General features: G+C 43.2%; 1 protein-coding gene across 2 annotated transcripts in view; it reads left to right on the top strand.

Annotated features, from left to right (window-relative positions):
* The first annotated feature begins 7,330 nt into the window (after positions 1-7,330).
* Positions 7,331-21,167, top strand: part of nfatc1 (nuclear factor of activated T cells 1) — a 327,855-nt gene continuing 314,018 nt past the window's right edge. For both annotated transcript variants that reach the window (XM_085993629.1, XM_085993628.1), the window contains exon 1: positions 7,331-7,853. In XM_085993629.1, coding sequence (XP_085849755.1) covers positions 7,835-7,853 — 19 coding nt within the window. In that variant the 5' untranslated portion in view covers positions 7,331-7,834. The remainder of the gene's footprint in view (positions 7,854-21,167) is intronic.

Below are 21,167 nucleotides of genomic sequence, written 5' to 3'. Positions count from 1 at the left end.
AGGAGTGACATTGTCACCAGTTGGGCAATTCGGTTCTTTGTACCTGAAGATTCTCATGAGCCATGGAGCAGATGTGAATCATGGTGTCCTTGCTAACAGTGCATCGTGCACAAATAACAGAGACTGGAGTAGTTTGTCTGTAGGTGGTTGCCTCCTCCTGTGCCTTCTTCACTCATGGCCTGCCTTCTCCCATAGCTGCTCTGAACTCAGCTAAGAAATAACACAATACCTGCTTTTAGGGGCCTGGAAGCTGTTCTGTTCAATTCACTTTTGGCAATGATGTGCTGATACATCCACTTTTTCCTTTTCTTCATATGATTAACTCCTGTTCTGAATGGGAGTTCAGGACACAATTTCCTTTCACGTCCTCCACTTCCATCCCCCGAGGAAAGCTGCATATTTCTTATCGTAAACCTTTAGCAAGGCTCTCGCAATCGTTAACCAGCCCTTAACAGTTATCTTCTTTCCTTTTTACCAATTTTTTCTCCTGCCCTGCTGTTTTGTGGAATACATTTCCATGAGTGCCCTCTGGAACTTTTCCCAAGTGTCTTTGTGTGAACCTTGACAATGAGTGTTGGCAGGCTGCGAGGAATTGGGCATCACAGGTGAGCCCAAACCCTTCCTCACCCAACAATGAACACACACACTTCCAGCAAGGGTCATTGACTTGGAAGATCTTGGTGCCAACATGGGGATACTTTCAGTGGAGCGTGTTCAATTCTGCATGATTGACAACCTCTATTTATTAAGTAGTACACTGGCATAAGGGAGTATAAATAATAAATATGATCTCAGAAGTTGATAATGGGCAATGATGAAGCATGTTATTTCAAGCATGAATAATATGGGAATAGTTGCAATAAGTTAATAGGGAATTTCCAGTGGTTCTAATTTAAACATTCACAGTATCATAACAATAATAATTAAGGTGCATATAAACATAATGTTATAAGTGAAGTATTGGTCTTTATTGAACAGATGTATTGCCTTCAGTTGCAAGAAGTGGTGACATTGTTTCAGGCATTTAATTAGAATGCAACATTGGCTCAGTACAGTGTGGCTATCACTTAACATTAGCTGAGCTCCATAGTAATTAATGACTCTCATAACATTGTGCTCACAAGCCACTTACAGGTGCACTACTATTAGATTATTGATATTAACGTTACCTATAACAAGTGTCAGCCATGGCTCAGTGGTAGCACACTCACCTATGAGTCAGAAGGTTGTAGGTTCAAGCTCCACTTCAGAAACTTGACCACATAATCTAGACTGATACTTCAGTGCAGTACTGAGGGAGTGCTGTGTTGTTGGAGGTGCCGTCTTTTGGATAAAATGTTAAATCAAGGCCCTGTCTGCCCTCTCAGGTGGATGTAAAAGATCCCACTTTATGAAGAAGAGCAGGAGCGTTCTCCCAGATGTCCTTGCCAATATTTATCTCTCAACCAACAAACAGATAATTAATCTTATTGCTGTTTGTGGGACCTTGCTGTGCGCAAATTAGCTGCCATATTTCCCGACATTACAAGAGTGACTACACTTCAAAAATACTTAATTGGCTGTGAAGGACTTTGGGATGTTGTGAAAGGCGCTACAGAAATGCAAGCTCTTCTTCTATAACATGTGTTTTCGATCTAGAACCGGAATGATTTAAGACAGATCTGCTGTCACTGTGCTGGAGCAACTCAGAGATTCACTGCATTTAGTGCCCATCCCTATCTCCCCTCGAGAAGGTGGTGGTGAGCCGCCGCCTTGAACTGCTGCAGTCCGTGAGGTGAAGGTGCTCCCTCGGTGCTGTTAGGGAGGGAGTGCCAGGATTTTGACCCAGCGACGATGAAGGAACAGCTGATATATGTCTAAGTTGGGATGGTGTGTGACTTGGAGGGGAACTTGGAGGTGGTGGTGTTCCCCTGCGCCTGCCGCCCTTGTCCTTCTAGGTGGTGGAGGTCGCGGGTTTGGGAGGTGATACCACTTTGACAAAGCTTTTGGTCAGCCCTCCTAAAATCTCCTTCCTTGGCTTGACATTTTTTTGCCTGATTAGGCCTCTGTAAAGTGCTTTAGGACATTTTTCTACATTTGAGATGCTATAGAAATGTAAGTTGTTGTTTTTGCAAGTGTCACGACAAGACATTGACAGGTTACTGTATTTGATACATAATCACAGCTTCACTGATGGATTAATGATTGTGATCTACTCACAGCTAGTTTATCAAGAAAGAATCTGCTTCTAATAACCAGAAAACAATGGTCAGTACATGTTAAATAGTTACATAAAATACAGGAGTGTTATGCTTGAGTACAACGGAATTTCTCACAAAACCTTTCTTCTTAATCACCTGCCCCCATCTTCCATAATAATGCTTAAAATGCTCGTTCTTCCAGCCGCGATACAAACACCACAGAAAATCCCAGCGGTGTAGTGGTAGTAGCTATGGTACACACAGACTCACACTGGAACAGCTCCAGAATGGTAAATAGTACAAAATTGTATGTATAATAAAAATATAAATTTAAATATAAAATATAACTTTGCCATTTGTTCATGCTAGAGCACACTGCCGGGGCTTGTAATGACTGTAAACCACTTAAGATCCACTTTTGTAGTTTATGCATTCTCTGAACCCCTCAAGTTCACTTCCAACACACTTTCAGCTGTTGTTTATGCTGTATATTCTGACCATGTTATGTCCCAATTCTCCACAGTGGATTATTGCTTGATTCAATTGCAGTAGTTATGTCATAACTGTCATGAATCAACGGCACGTGTCTTCTATTACAGTTTGTGCTAACAAAGAAAACTATGATTGAGTTGAACAACCTCCATGAACTTTACAGCACGTGTTATTTTTGACACCCTCGAGTGATTTTAGATTGTAATCTCATCTCGGGTTTCAGATGGCGCTTATAAATCATGAAGGTTTATGACATCATTTGAATCCAATGAGACTACTGCTTTGCAGTCACTCCAAGTATCCAGTCCATATCAATTTAATGCCAGAGGACCTGAATAAATATTGGATTTGTCTGACGCTGACCTGAGGGAATACTAAATGTATCACGAGGCATGCCGTATTGCCAACACATTTCTAACTGTGAAAAGCAAAAACTGCACCTCTTTCTAAATATTTATATATTATATTTGTATAGAACATAAGACACTTAGGAGTGTATTCCATATCAAAAAACACACAGGCTGAGGTGTTACAAAGCAATACCTATTGGGAGGCATAGTACTGTAAACTGTGTGAGTGAAGTCTGAATGGTTTAATAACGTTGCATTAACCTCCCCAGCACCTTCACATTTATTATGCCTTTCAAACACATTCCGACTGTGTTACTGTTTATAACGTATCCAAGTGGCATTCGTGGGGGCAATTGTATTCTTTTTTTGGTAAGTTGCTTTGAACCTGGCAGCTTTCTGATGGGATTTAATGGGAGTCAGGCTTCTGTTATTAAATCCTATGATATTATACCAGCTATTTTGACTTTCAATGTTTAGTGTTATTTCACTGTATGTTTAGGAGAACTGTACTCAGTCCAAAATGTACAGAACATAGATCATTTTTCAGATGCGATGTTAAACCAAGGCCCCATCCACCCTCTCAGGTGGACATAAAAGATCCTGTGGCACTATTTCGAAGAAGAGCAGGGGAGTTATCCCCGGTGTCTTGGCCAATATTTATCCCTCAATCAACATCACTAAAACAGATTATCTGCTCATTATCTCATTGCTGTTTGTGGGAGCTTGCTGTGCGCAAATTGGCTGCCACGTTTCCTACATTACAACAGTGACTACACTTCAAAAAGTACTTCATTGGCTGTAAAGTGCTTTGGGACATCCGATGGTCGTGAAAGGCGCTATATAAATGCAAGTCTGTCTTTCTTCTTTCTTTCTAGTTCCAGCCCAATTAGATTGATTGGATAACCATAGTTTTCAGCACAACACAGAAATAAAATGACTATATAGTCCTTCAAACTTACATTTAAAACACTTTTCAGCTCATAGAGTTGATTTAAAGGACTACTTCAGCAATTGTTCAGTGTCAAGTAAAGTCAGTTGAAGCTGTTTCGGGATGTTGCTTTGATACTGTGATGTTTTTGTAATTTTGAAAGTGTGATTCTTACTTTCCCGTGTGTTTTATGAAAAAAAAGTGTTTGAAAAGAAGAAAAACAAAGCAAATGATGTACCTATTGGAAAGGGGTCTGTTTGAAGAGCAAAATGGCAATCGGGAACCGATAGTCAGAAACTAGAATCAGACTGTGTCTGTCTGCTTCAGACAGGACTGGAGGTCACTGTATTGTAATGTTCTCGGTGACATGATGCCATCTATCATAAACTTGTAGAATGGAGACAAGTGTTATTTCCCAACAATCTAATGCCACAGGTGCAATATCATCTGGATCTGTCAATTAAATTATTTCTCAATAATCGTTCCATCAGTAACCAATCTGTTTAATATTCTATTAACTCCATTATGCTTAACTCTTTGTGCCAGAGGCAGAAATCCATTGTTAAAGTTTAAGCTCAACCCACCCCAAATTATGTCCAGAACTCTTTTAGTACAGTATTATAAAAGAGCCCACCTCTAAATAATAGTTTCATTGTAATTTCCTCTTCTACTGACTGTTAACCTGCACCTCAGCACCAAATTAGCTTCCTAAATCTCAGACTTCCTTTTCAATATTTTTCTGGCCTTCTAGCTGGCAATACCCATCTATATGGCCTCTTATGGACTGACTGAAAATGCAGGAACCATTGAGTCACAAAACCACAGGGTTTCTGCCCTCAGCTCTTGGGAGAGCATGTGAAGTACTGCACATGTATAGTGCTGTGCAGTAACCCTCCATATTGCACCACATGTGTGGCCATTATATCTTGCCCCTCTTCAATCAACCTGTTCATATGGGTGAGGTGCCAGGAATCAGCATGTATTTAGCTTGCATACCTGTAGGTTTAAAACGGGCATTATACAATGATGTAAAGAAAGAACTTGCATTTCTATAGCGTCTTTCACAATGTCAGGATGTCCCAAAGTGCTTTACAGCCAATGACTACAGTAAGTGTAGTCACTATAGTAATGCAGAAAATGCGGCAGCCAGGTTGCACACAGCAAGGTCCCACAAACAGCAATGTGATAATGATCAGGTAATCTGTTTTCGTGATGTTGAGGGATAAATATTGGCCAGGACACAATGGGGAACATGTAACAACAAAGTCATTCTTTGGTTCTGAAGATGGTCCTCAACAGCAGAATAAACTGTCACCCAAGGCTGCTGTGCAACACCTGGCAACGGTGACCAGGGATATACCCAGAGGGAGGAAAAAGAACATAAGAACATAAGAAATAGGAGCAGGAGTAGGCCATTCGGCCCCTCGAGCCCTGCTCCACCATTCAATGAGATCATGGCTGATCTTCTACCTCATCTCCACTTTCCTGCACTATCCCTAAATCCCTTGATTCCCTTAATGTCCAAAAATCTATCGATCTCTGTCTTGAATATACTCAACGACTGAGCCTCCACAGCCCTCTGGGGCAGAGAATTCCAAAGATTCACAGCCCTCTGAGTGAAGAAATTTCTCCTCATCTCAGTCCTAAATGGCCGACCCCTTATTCTGAGGCTGTGACCCCTGGTTCTAGACTCCCCAGCCAGGGGAAACATCCTCTCAGCATCTACCCTGTCAAGCCCTGTAAGAATTTTATATGTTTCAATGAGATCACCTCTCATTCTTCTAAACTCTAAAGAATATAGGCCTAGTCTACTCAATCTCTCCTCATAGGACAACCCCCACCCCCACCCCCCCATCCCAGGAATCAGTCTGGTGAACCTTTGTTGCACTCCCTCTCCGGCAAGTATATCCTTCCTTAGGTAAGGAGGCCAAAACTGTATACAATACTCGAGTTCTGTAGAAGGGTTTCGACCCGAAACGTTGACTCTATTTCTCTCTTCACGGATGTTGCCTGGCCTGCTGAGTTTTTCCAGCATTTTCTGTTGTTATTTCGGATTTCCAGCATCCGCAGTATTTTGCTATCGTACAATACTCCAGGTGTGGTCTTACCAGGGCCCTATATAATTGCAGTAAGATGTCTTTACTCTTATACTCAAATCCTCTTGTAATAAAGGCCAACATACCATTTGCTTTCCTAATTGCTTGCTGTACCTGCATGTTAACTTTCAGAAAAGAAAACGTAGCTTTAAAAAAAAGTATATATTTGAGTTCTTCCCCAGTATTAAATGTTCTGAAAGCCACTATTTCACAGGATTATCAGATCCATGTTATTCAAAAACCTTTTGAAATAGTTCAGTGAGGAAAATACAATATACCTTTCATTTATAAATATAACAAAAATACTCTGTTTACAGAAAGATTTACAGCAGCAGTGAAGGAATCGCCTCTGAAAGCTTGTAATATGTAAGATTTTCGTGTCACCCTGATTTATAATATATTCGTTAATAGAATTTAAAAAAAAATCTTGTATAAAATGCATTCATCTTCAAATGATGATCCTATTGAAAATATTGTGCATCTTAGTAATATGTTTTGACCTGTCTTGGCTCGCTGCACAGACAGCCCATAATAAACCTGGATGTAACAGTTCAAGCGTTCCTATAATAATAATTAGGTAGTAAAGAGTTGTCCTTTACTGATTGGATGCTAGCTCAGGTAACAGGTAAGGTGGCTGCTGTTAGTTCAGCTTCCAGCGGCAGGCGGGCGTTCCTCACCAAGGGAGCCCGGGCAGCGAGAGCGAGAGCGAGCAGCGTTGGTGGCGGAGCCGGTGGGTGGGTGAGTCAGTGAGGGCGAGGGGGCGCACACCGCTAGGCTCCGCTCTCCCCGCCACACTCGCTTCCCACTTCGGTTGGTTTCGGCTTTACCCCGGAGCGCGCGCAGGTGGCGGCTGGGGCGAGTGCACGCGCACAGTGGGCGGATGGAGAGTGTGCACGCGCACCGTGCACGCGCACATGTGGCTGATGGGGGAGTGCACGCGCACAGAGGCGGATGGGGAGAGTGCACGCGCACAGAGGCGGATTGGGAGTTGCACGCGCACGGAGACTGAGCCTGCACGCGCGCAGATGGGGATTGTGCACGCGCATAATGCGCGCGCACGGGTGATGAGAACATGCACCCGCGCACCTCTGGTTGGGAGTGCGCGTGCACAGATAAGGGCTGCTGAGGGTGCACGCGCAACCGGTAGGGGTTGTGCACGTTGGGATGCGCGTGCACGCGCATTTGCAGACATGGGGGAGTTGGTTTCCAGCTTTAATTTGTTTTAAAGACTCCTAGAGTCCGTCAGTTTGTGTGAGTGGGATAGAGGGAGGGAGGGAAGGAAGGAGTGTGTCTGACACAGTCTCAGCTGCTGGCGGCTCTCCATCACAACACACACACACACATTGCACATCAGTGGAGCCTAGCTCCTGCCCGGGGGAACTCCTGTCCGTCAAGAGCAGCAGCAGGGATAGCACCAGCCCCACAGCAACAGGGATAGCACCGAGCAACAGGGATTGCACCAGCCCCACACCCACAGTCCACGGCAGGGATTGCACCAGCCCCACACCCACAGCCCACAGCCGGGATTGCACCAGCCCCACAGCCGGGATAGCACCAGCCCCACAATTTTAACATTCCAACTGTGGGAATCACGGCTGCTCCAACCAGTGGCAGCAAGCACCACCAGAAGGAAGAAAGCAAGCAAGTAGACGCGAAGTGCACCAGAATGCTACTGACTGGATACTTTGTCAATCTCTCACAGACCGCTTTCTAGCTGCGGAACCCCTGGGGCTAAGCAAAGAAAGAAAAGTTGTTCTGTGGTCCTCATCGTCTTGTCTCCAAGGCAGCATGAAATCTGCAGAGGAAGGTAAGTCATTATTTTTCTTATTTGTACTTGTTAGCTGAGACAATAGTTTTCTTTAATACTGTGACGCGGGTTTGCCTTTGATTTGGTGACGTATTGTGAACTCAGGATTCACAAGGGTGGATTATTATATCTACAAGGGTGGGTAATATTCAAGACAGCGCTGTGTTTGGGGAGGGTGGGTGGAAAACACAATTCTTGATGCAGAATTGGAAGGTTGGAAGTGAATTTGCAGAGGGTTTAGCGGCTCCGAGGCGGTGTTCCCCAGGTCTTTCCCAGTGCTACAGTGCAGACGTGTGTAAAGTCTGGTTGTTTGCCGAGGTGTCCTGTCTGGACACGGGGAGATTACTCTGTGCGTCTATTCACTGTCAGTAATGCCAATGTGTATTGACTTGTCTATTTAAAAAAAGTTTAAAATGCAGTTGAATATTTTACATTAATATTCATCATTTGCATCTATTGCCCTGCTCCGAAATCTAACCGATGCCAGTATTTTGAGCAGACGAGGGGATTATTTTTCTCTCTCTTGGCAGAAATGGTCAGGGGAAGAGAGAGAAAAAAGGCATCTGAATGGTCTAATTCAGTCGTCTGGGTAGTGGCAATCCATGCCAAAGTACACATTCTAATTCAAAGCACTTGGCATTTATTCAAGATGTTACACGCGTCTCATGTGATTAATGAGGTGTCAACTGGATATAAAATGACTGGGTTTTCATAACAAACTGGAATGTCCCGATGCCATATGTAGACCTTTCAATACCAATACCACACGTCGAGCCCCGCACTTTCAATCCAAAGTCGTTCGCGTGCAATCGTCAGCATTCACTTCAGAAACTGAAGCCGACTTTCTAGTGTGAGCCGCTTTTCCTTTTTAATAGAATCATACAGCACAGGAGGCGGCCATTCGGCCCACCGTGCCTGTGCCGGCTCTTTGAAAGAGCGAATCCAATTAGTTCCCCCGAACTCCGCTCTTGCCCCAGATTTGCCTCAACTCTTTTAGTTGAGCTGGCAGATTAGCTCAAAGCAGAGGCGCACCCTGACATGCAAATCCAAGACCTGCGAAGCTGGGGAGGAGAGGAAGAGAAGGGTTTATTATTTTTTTTTAAAGATATTTTTTTGCGTGCCGACACCTTTTTGGATGAGGAATGCCTGCAGAAGTGCCAGTCATCATTTTGAGAGTCAGTAAACAGAAAAGGGCGAGGGGGCGGGATCTGAACCACGTGGACATGAAAAGCAGCACATCTCGGTAGCAGCCACTAGTGGTCTCCCGAGCAAAGGCCAACCTTAAAAGTCACTGGCTCCAGTCAGTTAGGCTAGGGGCAATTTGAGCTGCGGGTTCACGCAAGAATCTAGTATCAAAACGGTACAAAGGCACGATTATATATAGATTAAAAGTAAAGAAAGAAATTCTATGCAGGTGTCATATATGTTTACCCAAACTCGTAACCTTTTGTGTGTCCTCACAGCGCTCCAACATAGAAGTGGTTGCTTAAACTGACAGCAGATGTAGCATTCTGACACGTCACTATATCCAAACGGCACAGGCGATGGGCTTAATCGCGCTGCAGATCTTGTTTTCCTTGACGTCAGCACTGAAGTGTGAATACTTCAGGAGGGAGTCTCATTAGCAGCACTCCTGGATTCATGTTAACATTTTTTTTACTGCTATTTTTAAAAGTTTAAATGACTTCTAGGTTGCATGCATTTAAAACAAATTTGAAAGCAAGACTCGCATTTATATCGTTCAACAGGATAATCAAAGCTCCCCAAAGGCCTGCCCTTTGCCCCCCCTTACACACACACACACACACACACACACACAAGAGGATCCCTATTAAAAATAGTCTTGTTTTAAGCATCTACCACTAATAGACTAGTTGATAGATTATTGCACATTAGGTGTACCTTGCCCAAGTGAGCATGCTCAAATGTGGCCATCCGATGATATGCCAACATTTTTCAGTTGTTTTCCTTGTCTCTCATCATTATAGTAAAAGCTGCAGGAGATCTGTTGAAAAAATAACTTGCATTTATATAGCACCTATCACATCAGGACGTCCCAAAGCGCTTTACAACCAATTAATTACTTTTGAAGTGCAGTCACTGTTGTAGGAAATATGGCAGCCAATTTGTGCGCAACAAGGTCCCACAAACAGCAATGAGGTACTGATCAGATAATCTGTTTTTTTAGTGATGTTGATTGAGGGATAAATATTGGCCAGGATACTGGGGAGAACTCCCCTGCTCTTTGACAAAATAGTTCCATGGGATCTTTTACATCCACCTGAGAGGGCAGACGGGGCCTCGATTTAATGTCTTTTCTGAAAGATGGCACCTCTGGCAGTGCAGCACCCCCTCAGTACTGCAATGGAGTGTTAGCCTAGATATTGTGCTGAAGTCCCTGGAGCGGGACTTGAACCCACTGCCTCCTGGCTCGGAGGCGAGAGTGCCACCATGGCTGACGCGGTTGAGCGGAAACTCAATGCCACAGTTCACTCTGTCTGACATCAAGGACATGTGTCTCAGCCGTCAACAAGATTATGATTGGAGAGGCGCTGTAACACTTGCTCGTGTTTAACCCAGGCCTCCATGTTTCTGCCAGGAACATCAGCGCCGCTGCTGGTTCCATCTCCACATTCTGCATCAGCCCAAAAAGCTTGCACAAAATACTAGATATGTAGCTTTTCACATTGCTGTTACTGTCTGTGACACTCTCTCATTGGCCATGTCATTGTTTGGAAGAGAGAAGTTTGTATACAGAAGCGCAATTGCAGGGTTATCGAACACTTGCTAAACCAGAATTGCCAGACCATGCATTACATTGTTCATTGCCCAGTGGTATCCTCGTACAATTTCTTCATAGAATCATACCGCGCAGAAGGAGGCCATTTGGCCCATTGTCTCTGTGCTGGCTCTTTGAAAGAGCTATCCAATTAGTCCCACACCCCCTGCTCTTTCCCCAAAGCCCTGCAAATGTCTCCTTTTCAAGTATATATCCAATTCCCTTTCGAAAGTAACTATTACATCAGTTACCACCACCTGTTCAGGCAGCACATTCCAGATCATAACAACTCGCTGCATAAAAAAAATTCTCATTTCCCCCCTGGATTTTTTGCCAATTATCTTAAACCTGTGTCCTCTGGCTACTGACCCTCCTGCCAGTGGAAACGATTTCTCCCTATCCACTCTATTAAAACCCCTCATCTTTATGTTCTTGCAGGAAAAAGTGGAGCAGATTTTGTAAAACATCTGCCCTTGTTATAGTCAACTTCAGCTGGCGCCCGCTGTCATTTCAGCACCTAAAATGAAAAAAGTCAAAATGGCCACACGTTTACCCTAAATTGCTGCTTTTAGCTTGGTCATTGGGAAGAGGCCGAGATGAAGTGAGGCACCTTGAGGACGAGGGAGGGAACATCAGAGAGCAAGTGAATCTTTTACCTTTCTCTTGACCTTTCCATTTTTACATTGCCGGGTTAATCCTTATGGTTAGCAGAAGGGTCTTTGGAAAATAAGGCTTAAACAAATTGAGGACCAAAAAGTAAAATTAAATACTACACTTTATTTACATGAAGACATCACAAGATTGAGGAGAAATCCAACACCAAACAAATTATTGTTGCATATCGAAAATATATTTTTGCACTGCAAAATAGTTTTGTCTACAAAGATGACATTTTTGCAAAACAGACCGAAAACTCAGTTGAAATGATATTTTTAAAGAATAAAGAGCGTGTCCCCAAGGATCGGATACAAGTCAGTGCATTATCTCAACTTCTCTTTTTTTTAAATTGAAATGACTTTTTTTAGGCTCCACCTATTTCTCAGAATAGAAAGCACTTAAAAATAAGCACGTGGAACTCATCAAAGAATGAGTATATTATCTTGTAGCAACTTCAGTTAAGTTCTCCGTTTTAAAATATCCACCACTTTTAACCTAAATGATATAATGTGATTGGTTTACTAACAAGTGATGAAGCACACAAAAAGATTGATATTTCAATAGTAAAACGGAAACATCAGTTAAAGGATAAACTCTTGCCTTAGATGAGGCTCGGGTGTTTAAAAAAAATGTAATGGACCATTTCTTTCTTTAAATTAATCCCCTTTTTAAAATCTCCTCTGTGGAGTTCATCAGTTTTAACTGCTAAGCGATGAATTTAATGTCGCGAACCATTCTAGTCCAAGGGAATCCCCTTGGAGCGTGCCCACATCTTATCAAGGTTGTCAGTCTATGCTAACAGATGGCAGAAACCAGATCACAGACTCTCTGCGACAAAAGGCTGATCACACTGACAACAGTGATAAGCAGATGCGCACCAACAGGATCCTCTGTCTACATCACTCAAGCTCAAATGGATAGATGCAGGAACCCTGCAAAATACACAACTAGTAGATCTCCCTTGACATGACCAGGAAGTGGAGCATTTTGGGTGGAGAATGGGGTACGAGGTGGGAGAGCAAAGCAGGAAGAGAGATAGGAGCTCTAATTTTAATGCTCAGTAACTCTTTGAGGCATGTTCAAAACGAATGTCAACAGATGGTTTGTATCCTGGTTTAAAAAGAAATGACATACAAGTAAAGACCAGTTTGAAAGATTACATATATAAAGAGATAATCTGTCCTCAGAAATTTCATTGAGTGCTTTGCTTTTTGGAATTCTATCCTGTAAACTAATTTAAATGTTATCTTTCTGTATGAGTTATATATTGTTCAGAAGTATGTTATATATTATGTCAAATAATACACCCTCTTTAAAAAAAATTGACTTCACCAAAACGTTATGAAATATGTACTCGGAGAAACAATTTCTTGCCAATGATGAATATAATTTTCATTGAAATGTCACTAAATGTTGTACTCTGTGCTGAAGTTTTCATCAATTCCAATAAAACAAATATTAAACATAAAACAGTGGCAATTATACTAACCAGTCACACTTAAGTGATGACACTGGAGAAAAAGGGGGACATTGCTTGTGGAGCAAGAAGGGAACTTTATCCTTTCTCAGGAACCAGGAAACGCCGAATGAGGTGCTTTAGTGAGTTTTTCTATCTGAGAGTTTGGGATCAGATCAAATTGGAATTAGAAGGAAATAACACACAGACTCACAGTCTTTACACTGCCAACATCATGTCCCGCACCTCCCACTTCAACTCCCTCCTGGCACTGGGTTCCCCAGCCGCAGCTCTCATCACTTACCCACAACCAAGCAACAGCATTGGAAAACATTGAATCCCTATCTCCAACTGGCCTCCCTTTACTAGCCTTGATCCAGAGATCTATCATCAAACACAGACATCGTGCTCGTCAGCAGCCAAGTACATTACTAGAAAGCAACGTGAACAGAACAGGCACATGATTATTACTGGCAAATCACATTCTCCAAAGAGGCGCACCAATTTTTTTCATTTAAAGTGGTCCTCTACTTCCACTCATTCTCCAAAAATGTAGGACTGTAAGTATCTGAGTATACAGTCCCAGGTTTGATTCATGGCTTGTGCTTGGGGAAGTATAGGGAGCTACAAGTTAACTGACCGTGGCACTTTGAGTCAGGGAGAGGAAAATCAGGCAGGTTTGCACTCCTGATCAAGATCCAGTGATCCCTGCTGGAAGTGTATGTATGTGGACATGGCATAAGGTCAGGATTGGGCCTTGCTGTTATACCTCAATCATTGACTATGATACCAACACTCATTGTCTAGACTCGCACATTAAGAATGGTCACTTGAGTGAGGCACAAAGTGGAAACTAGTTGCCAATGGAGTCCCACAGGGGTTGGTGTTGGGGGTCAGTGTTTATAATTTTTTTTATATAAGTGACTTGGAAAGCAGAATATTGTCCTTTGTGTCTAAGGATGCATTTACATTATAATTGCAGTATCGATATGACGTGGTTTTGATTCACTCCAACACTGCAGTTAGAGTGTAAAGGCATCCTCAGTCTGGAGTCAGGGCACAACTTGACATGAAGCAGAGTGAGAATTCCTGAAGGAGAGAATCGCATTCTCTTTACTATGGACCTTAGCACCTGATTTACACTAAGTAAATGTAGCCTTGGTGCAAATCCAAAGGCACGTTACACTGCCACTAAACTTGGGGTGTAAATGCACCATTAATTTGTAGATGACTCCAGATTGGCTGCAGTGCCCAATGATACTGATCAATGTCGACCACCGAGGCACCTAGCTAGGCTAGTGCAATGGGCAGATGAGTGGCAGATGGAACTCAACGCAGAAGAATGTGAAGATTTGACAGAAGTGAGAATGTAGAACACACTTCATATGGTAATGTATGTGACTTAACAGAGCAGGAAAGAGATCTGGGGGTTTTGGTGGCTAGGTCATTAAAACTGTCAGCTCAGAGATCTTAGGCAGGCAAGAAAGCAAGTAGCATATTAGGATGTATAACGAGGGGTGTGGCCTGTAAGTCTGAACTGATGCTGAAAATGTTGATCTGGCTTTGGTAAGACCACATTTGGAGTACTGTGTTCAGCTTTGGTTTCTGTGTTATAGAAGGATGTTGGATTATGAGGGCTGAGGCTGATTCCTGAACTAGGGGGCTGAGTTAATGAGAAAAGCTTATCCAATCCAGGACTTTACTCTCATGAGAAGAGGAAGATAAGGGAGACTTGATAGAGGTCTTTAAGATTTTCACGGGTAGGGAAAATTAGTCCTTGGAAAGCTCTTGGACACAGGATTTGAGGACAAGAGGGTCAGAGTTTAAAGTTAAGGGTGACAAATGAAAATAGGAAATTTAGGCAACATTTTTTTCAGTAAGTGTGATAGAATTGTGGAACAAATTAGCAGTGGGGTGGTAGAATAGAACATCTACAGTTCAGGTTGCTCCAGAACCACTCAGCTCCTGATCTCATCATAGTCTTGATCCAGACATGGGTGCAAGAGCTGAATGCCAGAGGAGAGGTGAGAGTAAATGCCCTCAATGTCAAGGCAGCATGCAACTGAACATAGTACCAAGGAGCTCTAGCAAAACAGATGTCAATGGGAGTCAAAGGGAAAACCTTCTAATGGCTAGAGTCATACCTGACACAACACAAGATGGTTATGTTTGTTGGAGTCTAATTATCACAAAGCAAGATGGTTATGTTTGTTGGAGGCTAATTATCACAGGGCTATAACATCACTGCAAGGGTTCCTCATGTAAGTGTCTTTGGCCCAACCATCTTCAGCTGCTTCATCAATAACCTTTCCTCACGATAAGCTCAGGACTGGAGCTGTGCACTGAATTCCAGTGTTCAGCTCCATCCACAACTACTCTAATAAAATGAAGCCGCTCATGCCAGCCTACAGTAGAATCTGGATAATATCCAGGCTTGGGCTGACAAGTGGCAGGCAACATTTGCGACAGGTAATAACCATTTCTAACAAGAAACAGCCCAGCCATCTCACCCAAGCTTTAATGGCACCACCATCACCAAATTCTCCCACCATCATCATCTTGGAGGTCACCATTAGCCAGAAATGTAAATGGACCAGCCATTATCAACACTGTGGCTACAAGAGCAAGGTAGCCTGCGATGAGTGGTTCACCTACTGACCCCTTGCAGCCTCTCCACTATCTATATAAGACGCAAGTCAGGCATGTGATGGAATACTCACCACTTATCTGAATGGGTGCAGCTGCAACAAAACTCATGAAGCTCGACACCATCCAGGATAGAGCAGTTTGCTTGATCGATACCCCCGCCAGTGTATCCAGCACCAGCACACTGCGGCTGCAGTGTGTATAATTTACAGGATGCATCGTAGCACCTCACTAAGGTTACTGCAGCAGCACCTCCCTACCCTGCAATCTCTACCATCAAGAAGGACAAGCAATGTCTTGGGAATACTTCACATGCAAGTTCCCTTCCAAGTCACACGCTAATCTGACTTGCACATAGATCACTTCATTGTGGCCGAGTCAATATCCTGGAATTCCCTAACCAACATCCTTGTGAGAGGACGGTCACCACAAGAACAGCAGCGGTTCACGGAGAAGGCCACCGCCATCTTCTTAGACCAACTAGGGATGGGCAATAAACGTGGTCTTGTCAGCGTTGCCCACATCCAGAGAACAAACAAAAACATTGGCAGTTTTTAAAAAGAAAAAGTGACTGGATGGATTCCTGTTAGTAAATTGGATACAGGGCTATTAGTTCGAGTAAGGAACCTGATGGGAGGTTTGGAGAATAAGCTAGTTGGAGGAACGATCTTCTGCCTAATACATTACGATATTACTACAAATGCAGTTTCAGTGCAGAGAATACTCAAAAACTGAAATAGTAATGGAGTGTGTTGCAATCTTTATTAGCCATGTAGGCAGCTTAAATCTCTCAATTCTTGGTTTATCGCGGGGATTTGACTTTCGGGTGTAAAGTTGGGATCTGTACAAACTGTCTGCAGTTAAAGTGTAAAACACTTCTTGAAATTAATAAAAACAGAAAATGCTGGAAACACTCAGCAGGTCAGTCAGCATCTGTGGAGAGAGAATTTGGATTTTCCCAGGTCCCACTCGCGGGGTGGGGGGGACCCGGGAAATGGTATACAGGGCAGGTTAAAGTAGAAGCGTCAGGTCTCATTATAGTATTTAAATAAATTGTTAACCCGCCTCCTGGCAGCGGGTTGGCAGCTCACCTGAGTGAAAGGTGAAAGTGAGAGGGTTGGGATTCACATTTTTGCAACTTTCACTACCCCCCCCCCCCCCCTCTCTCTCCCCCACCCCCCAACCCACCCGCTGTTACCTCAGAAAATTCCGGCCAACGTTTCAGGTCGATGACCTGCCATCAGAACTGGAAATAGTTAGAGATGTAACAGGTTTTAATCAAGTACAGGGGCAGGGAAAGGGTGATATATGGCTTAAAACGACAATGAAATTAAACTGGAACACATGAAAGTTTTTTTTGTGTTTAATAGATATCCCCCGACTTGCAAAATTATGTAAACTAAGCATTAATCAGACATGATTAATTTTCATATTGGAACCTATCAGGTCGTGTTTCTATGTAATGGTATTAAAACGTGACACCCTTGTTTCAGTTTATTAAAACTACAACCCCAAAGATTAACATCATATATTCTATAGAGATTTACTTTTTGTGGGGAAAAAAAACAGATGATTAAGGACTACTCCCTACAACATCTAACGTAAATTCGGAGAAAGTAACACACCAACTATGTTGCACCTCTCTTGATACCCGGAAACCGAGTGAGTGCGATTTCGGAGGAAACTAACCCGCCGAAATACGCAGGAAAAACGTTAACGGTAGCAAAAAAAAAACCAACGGCAGCAATTGGATGCCTATCCAGAAGAGGTCGGTCGCCCTTTCCTCACACTCTGAAGAGTGAAGAAAGTGGGGGAGTTTGGTTTTTCTGATCTTGATGCCGAGTTTCCTGGATGCAGCGTGTCGCACGGAGAAGCTGAGCTGAGCGCTGCCCAGTCCGCCGCCGCCGCTGTGTCTTGGGGCGAGCGAACGATCGCCACCCCGCACCCATGACTTCCCTCTGCGAAGACGAGGAAGAGTTTGACTTCGGCTTTCTCTTCGAGTTTAACCAGCGGGATGCCGCCTCCAGCACCGCCGCAGGAGGTTTGTACAGGTCGCTTGCGCCGCTTTGGGGAGACCGATCGATATTGGCGCTGTTGGTTGCAGCTTGACTGATGTTTTTTTTTGTTGGATCAGTGGGCTGGTCCTACACCAAATCTCTCTAATGATCACAGTCCTATGTGTCTCTGTGCTATTTACGTCTTGTTGTGAGGAAGATAGGGAGTAATGGAGTAAACAAACACGTTGAGTAAGGTTAGAGATAGTGGTCATGTTGCAAAGTAGCTCAGGTTAAATCCCAGAATTGTGTTGTAAAGAGGCACAAAACACCACCCCTGCAGAGAAATGAATCGAGCATATCCACGTGCTTGCGTATGTATTCTTGTGACAGCGCTGAACCCGATATACACGCTTAATTTCCTGTTTTTCATTTGTCATGCTGAAACTGTGGTCGTATTTTCAATTTCTCGACATCACTTACTGATCTGGCGCAACTTGCTGATTTCTCCCCTCTCCCCTTGTATTTAACACAGCGATTGTTTAGAAACTGTCATCAAAATAATTTTTTGGGGGGGGGCGGGGAGGAAAACACACGTTGGCTATTCTGGAGCAAAGTGCTCACAAATGATTTGCCCCATCATCAACTGTTTTGCACTTCAGTCTGATTTTTTTCAATATTAAGGCGAAATGTTCAATGCTGATTTTGGTGGTACTGTTTCACGTGTTGTCTAACGGGAGCCAATTACCAGGTGTAATGTCAGAGAACACTCAAGATAACATTGGTCAAAAAGTTATTCCCTGCTGCTAGACAGAGAATAATGGATATTTGGAGTGATGGAAACACAGTCAGATAACTCCATGACCACCACTATCCTGTCCCACTGCTTATCAGACATCGAGTTGTGGATGAGTGAGAACTTTCTTCATCCTGTTCGACTGCTGCTAAAATCTCCACATCCTAGGCCCCCCACCACTGTCCACATAGATCCACTGATAAGCATCAAATGGTACATCCTAACCATCACTAAGGCCACTTCCACACCTTCTTCACCCCGCGGCCGCTGGAGACCTCAGCCACACCCCCTGCGGCACCACCAGGCTTGATTACAACACTTTCCTTGCTGGCCCCTTGGATTCCATGTTGTATAAACTGGAACTCATCCAAAAAACTGCTGCCCATGCTCAGCAACCTCCATTTGGCTCTCCATTAGAGGGAGTGCAACGAAGGTTCACCAGACTAGTTCCTGGGATGGGGGGATTGTCCTATGAGGAGAGATTGAGTAGACTAGGCCTATATTCTCTAGAGTTTAGAAGAATGAGAGGTGATCTCATTGAAACATACACAATTCTTACAGGGCTTGACAGGGTAGATGCAGGGAGGATGTTTCCCCTGGCTGGGGAGTCAAGAACCAGGGGTCACAGTCTCAGAATAAGGGGTCGGCCATTTAGGACTGAGATGAGGAGAAATTTCTTCACTCAAAGGGCTGTGAATCTTTGGAATTCTCTACCCCAGAGGGCTGTGGAGGCTCAGCCATTGAGTATATTCAAGACAGAGAGCGATAGATACTTGGCTATTAAGGGAATCAAGGAATATGGGGATAGTGCAGGAAAGTGGAGTTGAGGTAGAAGATCATCCATGGCGGAGCAGGCTCGAGGGGCTAAATGACCTACTCCTGCTCCTATTTCTTGTTACACACACATCATATTGAAAATGCTTGTCCTCATCTAGAAATCCCTCCATGGCTTCTTCCTCCATCTCTACAACCTCCTTCAGCTGTACCTCCCAGCAGCATCCTCTTTTCTTGTGACTTTCACCTCCTTTTCACCCCTCACTCTGCCTTGGAGCCTTCCACTATCTTGACACCACATTGTGGAATTCTCTTTTCAGGTACCCCTCTCCCCTCCTTCACAATCTTCCTGAAAATTTATCCCTTTGACTATATCTTCACTGGCTTCCTCTAACTCTTCTCCCCTCTGTTTGTTTTTGGCTTTGGGAAACAGTTTGGGATGTTTTATTACATTTAGGCATGTTGTATAAATCAAGTTGTATTGCAGACTGTAAACGCAGAACTTGAGATTGATAAATGCCACTTGAATCTCAGACCGCAGCCTTGAAATGAGTCCAGAATACTGGTATTTCTATAATAAATCTGAATAAAGCAGTCATCACCATTCCAGTTGTGAGACCAGTAATAGAGTGTAAGAGACTGGAGGGGCAATGGGAGGGTAAATGTCAGTCCTACAATTGGAGCATTATGGGTAGGAGGTCAGTAAGTAGCAACAGCAGAGGATGGCATGTCTATCCAGGACTTGGGAAGAAACCATGGTAAATATAAAAAAGTGCAACAAAAAAAAGCCATTCACCCCATAGAAGCTCATTCCTTTAGTATTGTAACTTTCCCATTATAATACCCAGCTACATTATAAACATCCATAATGGCTTGGATTTTGCGGTCAGCGGCGAAGGGAAGGCATTCGCCGCTGACCTCTAAGAAAGCTGCCCACAAAGGTTTAGTGGGCTCTGTGGCATCGATTTCCCCTTATTCCGATGTGACTTTCCATCTGGCACCATCTGTAGGGGATCTGTGGCGTCCAGCAATAGTCATGTCATCAAGCAGACTGAGCAGCCAATCAGATTGAATAATTCTAACAGACAGCAAACCACGAAGTAAATAGCACTGATTTATCATTCATTTTTAATCATTTTACGGAAAGCAAAATAAAGATTTGGACGTACACATGGGATTAAGGTAAAATCGTAAACAAACTTTAAAAAATAAAATAAAAAATAATTATTATTTTAAAAATCTATGGAATTTTTATCATGGAATGGAGGGAATGACACCCCAGACTTATAAAATTAGTTTTTCAGGGCCAGAGAGTTTGTTCAGAAGTAATTATGACTTAGTAAGTTGTTAAAAATGGAGTTACACCTCATTCAACAAAGCTTAACTTTTTCAATGGTTTTTACAGCGTGTAAAAAGTTGAAGTTCACGTCAAATCACTGATTCTGTGTTGATTGCATCTATGAAGACGGCGCCCTGTGGAGGAGCAGGGTATCAATGACAGCAATCTCCAGATTGCTGCGTTTAACTGCGCATATTGCAGACGCCAGAAGTTCAGTTTTACACCGTAATGACAACGAGCGCTGACAGTTTCGCTGTCATTACAGCTACAAATTCTGGGCCAATGTTTTTGTCTTTACTACCATGCCTGGCAAGTTATTCCAAACATGAAACATCAGTCAGTAAAGAAGGTCTTCCCAATATCTGTTTTAAATTTTACTTTCGCCAATTAGTGGTAGCAATCCAAGACTTAAACACACAATCTGGCTGACACTTTGGCATGTACTGAGGGAGTGCTGCAATCTTTAATGTGACGCCTTTCAAATGAGACATTAAACCAATACCTCATCTGCCCTCTCAGGTGGATGTAAAAGATCCCGTGGCACTACTTGACGAAGAGCAGGGGAGTTCTAACTGGTCAATATTTATCCTTCCACCAACATCACTGACCAGATTATCTGATCATTTATCTCATCGCTGATTGTGGGAGCTTGCTGTGCCCAAATTGGTTGCTGCGTTTCCTGTGACTACACTTCAAAAGTACATCATTGGCTGTGAAGTGCTTTGGGATGTGAAGTAATGAAAGGCGCTGTATGAAAGTGTTCATTCTTTCTTAAATGTATGTTCTCTGTCCTCACTCTCCCGCCTTAATTTTAAGTAATATTATGGATTTATTTTGATTGTGAAATATATGATGCAGTTTTGGGTCCACATT

This window comes from Somniosus microcephalus, chromosome 7 (assembly GCF_052327205.1).
Source record: "Somniosus microcephalus isolate GS21.2 chromosome 7, FLI_Smic_1.0, whole genome shotgun sequence".
Taxonomy (NCBI): domain Eukaryota; kingdom Metazoa; phylum Chordata; class Chondrichthyes; order Squaliformes; family Somniosidae; genus Somniosus; species Somniosus microcephalus.
The sequence above is the reverse complement of the archived record's forward strand: the minus strand, read 5'-3'. Positions and strand labels throughout refer to the sequence as shown.